Here is a 9,191-nt window from a genome sequence, read left to right on the forward strand (position 1 = left end):
TTTATTGGGATACTAACTGTAAGTGGGCGTCGGCCTCTAGGCCTTTCTGTAGCTTCCTGTGTGCAATGACAGAAAGAAACTATGCAAAGAAAAAAAAAATGGGTTCTAACCTCCTCCACTGAGCTCAGGTCCCCAGTCAATGTCATCCTCAGCTGGAGAAAACAGGAGCGTTTGAAATCATCCAACCGTTCTGGGGATTCTGTGGGATTGACATCACTGCTCCATGAAGCCTCGGGCTCAGATGCTCCTCTCTGATCTTGGCACAGCAGGACGGGGAAGTGGAAACTAGTCCGGTTGTACAGCTGGTTGTCAACTTGCAGACTGTAGCAGTAGATCTCAATCAGAGACGCGTCGGTCATCAGAACAGAGAAGGAGCTGGAAGCCAAGGGGGAGTCGTCCGACGGCTCGGCGGGTAAGGAGGTGGGCGCTGGAGCGAGGCTGAGCAGCAGCTTGGTTAACGTGAGTCTCAGCAGCTCCATGGAGCCGCTGGGATTTGTGATATCATCACTTAACGCAACACTGGCTTCACTCAGGAGGACTCTGACAGACAATCTGGAGGGCCTGAAAGCAAAAACAACAACAGCCTAAAAAACAGCAAAAGTTTGATCTTATCCATGACTGACTGACTGTATAGAATAATAAGAAACATCCATCATGGTTTGATGAATCATCACTTATTTTTTAGCAGAACATTAAAAAAGATGGCAGTCTGATGTCATTTGTTTACTTTTACTGAACAGGCCGTTACATCAATATCCTGTTTTGCTCAAATGTCACAGCAGCTCTGTGTCTGTAATGGAATAAAGCTGTCATAAAACGCTCCACAGCACAAATTATTTCAGTCATAATAACAGATGGAGCTTTTATTGCCCCCCTGTGGTGAAACGATGGCCTAATAAATAGAAGAAAAAAAAACATTGCTTTCTACAATAATCATTACAGCTGTTTTCTTTTTTTGGGTGAGCATAAAAGCTGTTTTTTTTTAAACCCAGGCCTCTGTACCTGCTGTGTTGGTTGAGAGCAGCTTCCACGCTTCCTTCTGGAGCCAGAGACAGAACCAGGCTGCCTCCCTGGTACCAAACGTGGATGTAGAGGCAGCCGAAGCCGGGCAGGAAAACCACCTAATCAATGATAAAAACACAATCCTTTCTTTGAATAAATGAACAGACCAATCGACTTGAATTATGCAGATACACATTTTTTTATTTGTTTTACTTTAGATAAACTTTCCGTGGTAATTTTAAACTCTCAGAGTCATAGGCCAGGTTAGTGCTCGTTACGCTGCCCTGCCTTCCTTTAACCCTCACCACCTCAGGTTATGAGTCATCAGAAACTCACAGCGAAAGGAAGCAGATCACCGCTTCTCAGCAGTCATAACAGCTCTGACCTTTGACCTTTCACCTCTGCCACTCAGGTCAGATTCAGATCTCACAGTAACCAGAGCTATGCAGCCTCTGTGTCAACCTCAGCTCACAGCTGCCTAGACACAACACCAAACATGACGCACTCCGCTCCTCGGCGTTTTATTAATCCCAAACATCTCCACCGCCTAGAAGAGCAACTGCTGCTACTTTACTCCAGAGATGAAGACGCACATCTACAAAACGTTTCATTGCTTGAATACAACAGGCCTATTGTTGCTACTGAAGCGGCTAACGTTTGGGTAAAAGATGATTGGCAACATCACATTTCTGCTCATCATTCTGATTACTGAATACATCAACTTTCCCACTAAAGCAGGGAGATCTCTGGCGCCATCTAGCTGCTGTAAGGATGTTTAGCTGCACTGAGCAGTTATGGCATGCTCAAAGTCGGTCCTTAAAGGGCCGCTGTCCTGCAGATTTGAGAGGTTTCACTGTTTCAGCACAGCTGATTTTCACTGCTAGCTGATTAACAGGCTTTTGCTGAAATGCAAACATTAGAATCAGCTGAGCTAAAGCAGGGAAACCTCTAAAACCTGCAGGACAGCGGCCCTCAAGGACCGACTTTGGGCCTCTCTGATTATGGTCTATAAACTCAAAAACTAAGGAGGTGTAAAAATGAAGTACATTAAAAGCTGCAAGAGATTAATTTAAAAATGCGGGACATAGATATCTCTTTTGTATATTAGTTTGGTGATATAATTGCAGAGTTTTACCTGAGTGCCCGGACAGTTGATATCCACGGGGTCTGTCCAGTCAGGGGTGCCGTTTTCAGACATGGTCTTCAGCTGCAGGGTGGGCAGCACCTCCCGCTGCCTGCACTCAGGGAAGCTGGAGCAGTGGTAGTAGAGCTCATGGTGAAGAGAAGAGTTGGCAGGCAGGGGACGGCAGAACACCTCCGTCCTCGGCGTCTCTGTGACGGAGAGAAATTTCTTTTAGTTCTAGAAACATTAAAATGACTTTGATCCTGAGAACGACTGGGATCCTCAGACAGCTACAGGGATTTGAGGATTTATCTCTGTCCAGTTTGGCGCATCTAGAGGTGGAACCTGCATCTATTCTTCCCTCCAAAGAAGCTCCTGCTCAGTCAGAGTGGAATGAGCATCGATTTTCAAGTGTTGCAGCAAATTCTTAGTTGCATTTAGGTCTAAACTTTGACTAGGCCATTCTATATCAACCATACTTCTAAGGAACTGACTGCAGATTTAACGTTCTGTTGAATCCTGTCTTATTTTCGGGTCCAGCAGCTTTTTTTCCAGGACGTTTCTCCAGACAACCTCTGACCATGGTGCCTCCAGAAGCATCCTCCACATGGATGGGTGTTCAGCATGAGGTGCAGCCTTCATCTGTACCTTTTCCCAACATGGATTGCCTTTACGCAGTGGCGGTTCTAGATCAAATGTACCACGGGGCCATTAAGGGCACCAACGTATTTTCATGGGGCCACAGAAAAGCATGAAATAAAAAACAGGGCAATGGATTCAAATATATATATAAATATAACTGCATGAAGTGAAATTTCTATTCAATTAGGTTTAATTAAAATTGTATGTCTTATTAAGTTAATATACATTCATAATTTAGGAATTTTACATATTTTTGACTTAAGTTAAAATCACCATGTTCTATCAAATCTGAATTAGTTTTTTAAAAAATTTGATTAAAAAAAAAAAGATTAGTAGATGAAAACTGGGATCCTATCTCAATACCACTGAAGCTATCACCTTGTTGTTTTTAAATAATTAGTGAAACAAAATTTGTAAAGAAAAAAAAAATGAAAAAGATCCAAAGGACCTATCAGTAACCATGTCTGTTCCAGTTAGAGTATTATGTCTTCAGTACAGGGGCCATAACAGGGGCCACGACATGAACTGCAGGGGCACTGGCCCCCCGTTGACCTCTGTCTAGAACCGCCCATACCTTTACGGCTTAATTTAATTTATTATTTATTTTGATGCAATCAGCTGGTTTTCCTTAGATGATGAACTGTAAAGTTATGCTGTGAATTGGCGCTATAGAAATAAACTGACTTGAATTGATTAAAAAAATGGCTTCCTTTGTACAACTCATTCATAAAGTCCAGACTTCTGCAACACATTGATAAATTTATAGATTCATCAGTTCTTTATTCTCTTCCCATCATAAAATGAGGTATTGAGCAAAGTTCCTTAAGACTTTAGAAGCTGAAAGTCGTAGGGAAGCGGCCGTTCCAACCGTTGCGTTTCTGAATTCTCCCGAGTGGTGCATGACTTTACACGAGTGAATAAAGTGAATGTGATTTGTTGATTATCAAGGGGGGGGATTGTTGTGGCTGAAGGTTTGTCGGAATCATCTTCCTAACCAGTTAGCAACTTAGTGCTAGTAGGTTCCCAATGGGAAATTCCATTGGGACCAAGTAGCACTAAATAGGTGACTTAGAAACGACACTGTCAAGGAACGCTATGGACAGAGGAAACATGCAAGAGGAGGAGAGTTTAGTGTTGGAGGTCGTTGATGGATTTTTTATTTAGAGGAGGAAAGCGGGGACGAAGATGTTGTGGAAGAGGACGCCATGGCGGCAGAAGCTTGGTTTGGCGTAGAAGGCTTACAGCGTAAAAAGAAGCATTTATATACATGTAAGCCAGAAGGATTTGAAATATAAATATGATTTCCCTACGACTTTAAGATTTTTTATAACTAAAAGCTTCTTTATATCTCATTTAAAATGTTTTTTATGATACAGTTTGTTCCTTAGAAAACATCTTATGCCTTTAAAAACAGCTTCAGCTGTACTGAGGTGGGCTCTATTTACTAATGAAATGACTAGTAAATAGAGTGCTGATTACCTTTGACGTTTTCTCTGAGCAGCAGTGAAACAGGACACTTGTTTTCAATGATCATGCGCGGACAGGGATCCTCATTCAGAGTTATGTATGTCACTCCAAGGTGCTCCTGATACGTCAACACAACAGCCCTGCAACGCACACACAAACATGAGTAAACAAACCCATACGTAACTGTCCACACATGCTTCCTGATGTCCTGTAACCAAACCAACACGCCCATCTACAAATCATATCCCCTCTGTGTCCGTTTTTTTTTTGCGAATCTGAGATAAAGCTACAGAACGAGCCTGAACCGAAGCCAACAGATGACACATCGTTGCTCTGCGGCTTTGCTGTGGATGGTGTTTTATTTTGCTTTACAGCATATATCTGTACTGATTACACATGATTGTGAGCCAACAGACTAAATGAGAGAAGCCTGAATCAAAACCAGAAGAGCAGAAAAAAACAAACATAGGTTCGTTGCGGTGTGTATGTCACTGCTGAAAGCTGTCCAAGCTGCCATCTAAACTGAACACCCAAACTGAAGATGATAAAGTAAAAGAAGCTGAGAAGAGAAAAAACGCAATCGATCATGACAAGCTTGGAGAGCTAAACGGTGGAAATGTTGATGGCATTTCTCTTCCAAGGTTTAACAAAGTGTAGCTAGCTGTGGCGAGTCCTTCCAGCCCCGCTTTAAATGGGCTATCACAGCCAGCAAACCAGTCAAGCTTGTGTCTCACCCACCTGCTACACAGGCCACCCCCTGAGTCCACATCCACCGGTATGGACAGACTCTGCCGGGGCAGGTCTGGTCGCACCGGAGCCGGGATACTCCACGCTGCGGTTCCAGCTCCAGCACAGGGCCTTGAAAGTAGGCTGAAACACATGTGTCTGAGAGGCAAAGCGAACTCCGCCTTCCCCTGGGCACCGACTGGAAGAAGGTCCCAGCATGGCACGGAGCACGGCTTCGCCACAGAGCGCTCATCACGGGGAGGGAGGGTGAACACGGAGCTCTCTGGTATCTCACAGACCTTGTTGGAGGACAACAGAAAAACGAAAAATATTACAAATAATGAAGGAGATAAAAGCGGATTGGATGTGGAGAGGCTGTTCTGGCACAAAAGGAGGAAAAAAATGCCTCTAATGAGATAGAATATCTAAAGCAAGCAGAAAAGAAAGACCCAAAGCAGACAAGTGATTACAACCGACGATACTCTGCAAAAAAAACCACAAAGTTATTTTACTTTATTCCCTTTCGTTCTAAACTTGGTGCTAAATTGGTAGCAGAGGAGTCCTGCTGTGTTGGTTTAGCAGCTAGCAAGAACTGAGTGGTGCAGACTTCTAGGCATGATGAATAGAGCAACTAGAAAGGCATTCCTGGCCTTATTTGTGAAATATGTTTTTGTTAAACTCATTGCACAATCTTCAGATTTTTAGAAGCCCTTTTTTCATTTTTTTTTTTTAGTCAATTAGGGGCAAACTGGCAAGCTTCCCCTCTATTCTATAAGGAGATCTAAAGGACTGTTTAATGACATCACAGCATTGCTGCTCTCTTTGGGGACAGGCAGCAGATGAAAGCAAGAGGAGAAACCTGCATCCAATTCTGGGTGTTTGTCTAATGTCCCTATGAAGTGCCATTGCCACATGGGGAGAGTTGTGGAAGGGAGGGAGGTGGGGGGGAACATGATCTGATGGAAAACGGCTTGCAACATCCCAGCTACGAGTGTGGCTGTGTGTGTGTGTGTATGGGGTTTGGGGATTAGTACCAGGGTAGACGAGTGTTTCTGACGTGCAAAGCAAATATAATGCATGTGCGAAGTTCAGCAGGGTTGCAGCAGGTGTTAGAGAATTTAAGACATCCTGGTGCAGTTCAAACATTGCATTTCTGTGTTTCTCATGCAACTTCCAGATGAAATATATATATATATATATATAAATTTGTGTTAAACGGTCAGAAAACAAAAACAGATGCAACATACGCTACCTGTTCACAGCCACCTAAGTGGCGGTTAGTCAACAGAGGCCTGTAGTGTACGCTGTAAGGCGTGTTGTTGACAAGAATCGTTCTGTCTTCTATCTGCAGGATCTGGACTCCATGTCTGATTATAGAGGACACACAGAACTGGCACACCTGTGCAGGAAAAACCAACAAACATGATTATTACTGTACTTCAATGCTAATTTAACTCACACAAGGCTCTAATACAGGGCCGCTGGAAGGAGTGTTGACTGCGAAAAATTTTTTGTTTTTGGGACAAAAGACCTATGAGCCTATAGGCCTATTTAAAATACAATAATGATAAATAAGTAAATAGAAATTGACTACTTTATTGTCATATGCACTTCAATGCACGCAACCAGGGTCTGTAACACACAGACATCAGTTCTCAGGTGAATATAAGCGCTATTACCTAAACTTCACAATAACAGTATAACAAAGCAGATTTGGTCAGCTGGCATGAACCCGACTCACTGTGTCCTAGTGGTTTGCACAAAATCCTTTTGTGCAAACCACTAGAAAATAATTACATTATTATATTTTTATACTATTTAAATGTTATTGAACAGTTCTCCATTGCACAAAAACCCAAGATCAAAATAACGCTCTAAAATACTTTGGTTACGTTAAACCGCACGAATAGAAATGAAAGTCCGTGGCGGCACCATGCTCTTACTTTAAGCTACAGGCAGGTTGCCATGGTTACAGGTGTCCAAATGAGGTGCGCTCTGAGGTCATGGAGATAAAGTCTCTAATGAGCGGACAAATTAAATGAAATTAGTAAATTTACAAGGTCGCTGCCACGAGTGGGATGCATCTTCGGGGACCACTATCTTGCTTGACGTTGCCATGACAACATATTTTCTGTGAACTTGTGTTGATTAGGCCTAAAAATAATTAAATAAAAATCCAAATACACGTAATAGTAAAATAAAAAAGTCAAAATAATTTCTCAAACTATTCATCAGAAATGTATAAATTTTGCAAAGTATTACTAATAAAAATATATTTTTTTAATCCCTCTCTCGCAACTAGAGGGTGCTGCAGCACCCGGACTTACCGCCGCCATGCTCTAATATGTGCATCATTTAATGGAGAACACAGAAGAATTTCATTATTAACAGATTATGTATTCCTGATGAGCAAAAGCGGTGAAACAACATTTAACATTTTTATATAACTAAGCTAATGTTCCCTAAGTAAGGGAAGCAGTAAGTGGATGAGGATCTAACCGTCTGTTTCCCAGAAGAGGCTCCCAAAGCGATGTCGACCTCAACGAATCCCTCCTCATCCAGAGTGACCACCACAGAGCCCGTTCCCTCCTTCCATCGAGGAGAGGTCAGGTCGTGGACCAGTTTCAGCGCCGTGGACTTGTGGACTGTGTTGGTGTGGGCCCAGTAGATGCCAATCTGAAAAGCTTCCTAAGATAGTGAGAAAAAAAAAAAAAATAAAATAAAAAGGACGGATTGGCTTTTTTCCAGACAAACACACAGCAGTCACCAGGAACTCAGTGTTGAGGGAAAATCTTTCCATCGTTTTCTGATGTAAAAGAAAACAAAGATGATAAAAAAAAGCACTGAGAGCAGGAACAAAACATCAACGGCAGTCAGCAGCTGGCATTTCAATGCTTTTTGGAAACGGTCGCCTGGTTAGGTCTGTCAGTGGAGAGCATCTCTAAAACTACAGCAGCTACATCACTGCTCGCTGTGTCGGGATGACATAATGAAAGATGGCTTAATTACGCAGTGATTGTCCATCTGGCTGAACCGCATCATGAAACAGATCAAATCACCAGCCTTCTCCTATCCAGCCGATCTGGGATGTGACCTACAGCTGATAAACATTGTATTGCTATGGAAACAATGCTTTATTGTTTCTATTTGACAGCCTTTTACACACTTTCAACTTCATGTTCTGTTGCTTTGAGTTGAGGCCTATTAGTGCCTTCCCTTTGATACACTGGCCTTAGCGGGTCAGGGGGATCTGTGTGTGAGATGTTCCGCAGGGGAAAACCATCGGCTGTTTTCTTCCAATGATCTTAGCGGCCAGAGGGAAGACATGGCTGCAGCGCACTGTGACAGAGCTTGGCTCTACTTAAAGACGTAGGCAGGGAATATTGTTGTAATGCAGCTCTGCTGGATGATCTCAGGTTTTGTTCTTATTAGTCATGACTGAAATAAAAAAAGGTTCCTATAATGATGCTCGTTCTTGAAGTGAAATCAAAATAAATACCTTGGGGAGAAAAAAAGTGAAATATGTATTGTTTTAATGACTTGTGGGATAATCCAGTTAATGGTTACTGGGATTCCTGCTTGGATAAAAAGGTTCTAGGAAACATTATTTCACTTCCCGCTTCGTTTAATCAGTTTTAAAGCAGCACTCAGTAAGTCATGACCCACGTTTTAGCTCAACTCTAGAAAAACGGATCCGTCACTGAATGGGTCATGTGACCCAAAGCGTCTCTTTTAGATGTACTTCTGGACCGCTTCACTCCAGCTCTATATGCTGGTGAAGAATCTCAGTCATCCAGGTTTTAGTTATTCCAAAAAAGGTAAAAAAAAAAACCCAAAAAATCCACTGGACTTTGTTTCTAAGTTTGAAGACATGCAAATTGAAACAGATGAATGGGCCCACCCCTTTGGAATGGGGCTCCTTTCGCTTCTTTGTTAGCCTGCAATGCCCCATACCTGTCTATGTCTCTGAAAGGAGGATTGTGAAAGGGAATTGTTGGCCTGGCTGATTAGACGAAGGTTGACGTCCCCTATCGGTCTGTGACAGTGTACGTCACTTCCGCAAAAGCGCAATTCATTTAGGGTAGTTAGCGCCATTTCTGTGGTGAAGAGACAGCAGCAACGAAGAAAAGAAAACTAACAGAGAGCAGACGTGTTCTAGTTGCTTCTTTGGAAATAATGGGACACTCGCGCTGCCTCAAAGGATGCAATAGTACTTCTAAACAGAAAACAG

The 9,191-nt window shown here is 42.6% G+C and overlaps 1 protein-coding gene across 1 annotated transcript in view; it reads right to left on the reverse strand.

Moving 5' to 3' along the window:
• LOC107102343 (vacuolar protein sorting-associated protein 13B-like) overlaps positions 1-9,191 on the reverse strand; it is a 29,632-nt gene that overhangs the window by 12,120 nt on the left and 8,321 nt on the right. The window contains exons 3-9 of the mRNA XM_015401601.1: positions 7,460-7,648; positions 6,213-6,359; positions 4,973-5,259; positions 4,247-4,374; positions 2,138-2,334; positions 1,003-1,121; positions 111-561 (exon numbers count right to left, since the gene is read on the reverse strand). Coding sequence (XP_015257087.1) covers positions 111-561; positions 1,003-1,121; positions 2,138-2,334; positions 4,247-4,374; positions 4,973-5,259; positions 6,213-6,359; positions 7,460-7,648 — 1,518 coding nt within the window. The remainder of the gene's footprint in view (positions 1-110; positions 562-1,002; positions 1,122-2,137; positions 2,335-4,246; positions 4,375-4,972; positions 5,260-6,212; positions 6,360-7,459; positions 7,649-9,191) is intronic.

This window comes from Cyprinodon variegatus, unplaced genomic scaffold (assembly GCF_000732505.1).
Source record: "Cyprinodon variegatus isolate N-32 unplaced genomic scaffold, C_variegatus-1.0 Scaffold1236, whole genome shotgun sequence".
NCBI classification, from domain to species: Eukaryota; Metazoa; Chordata; class Actinopteri; order Cyprinodontiformes; family Cyprinodontidae; genus Cyprinodon; species Cyprinodon variegatus.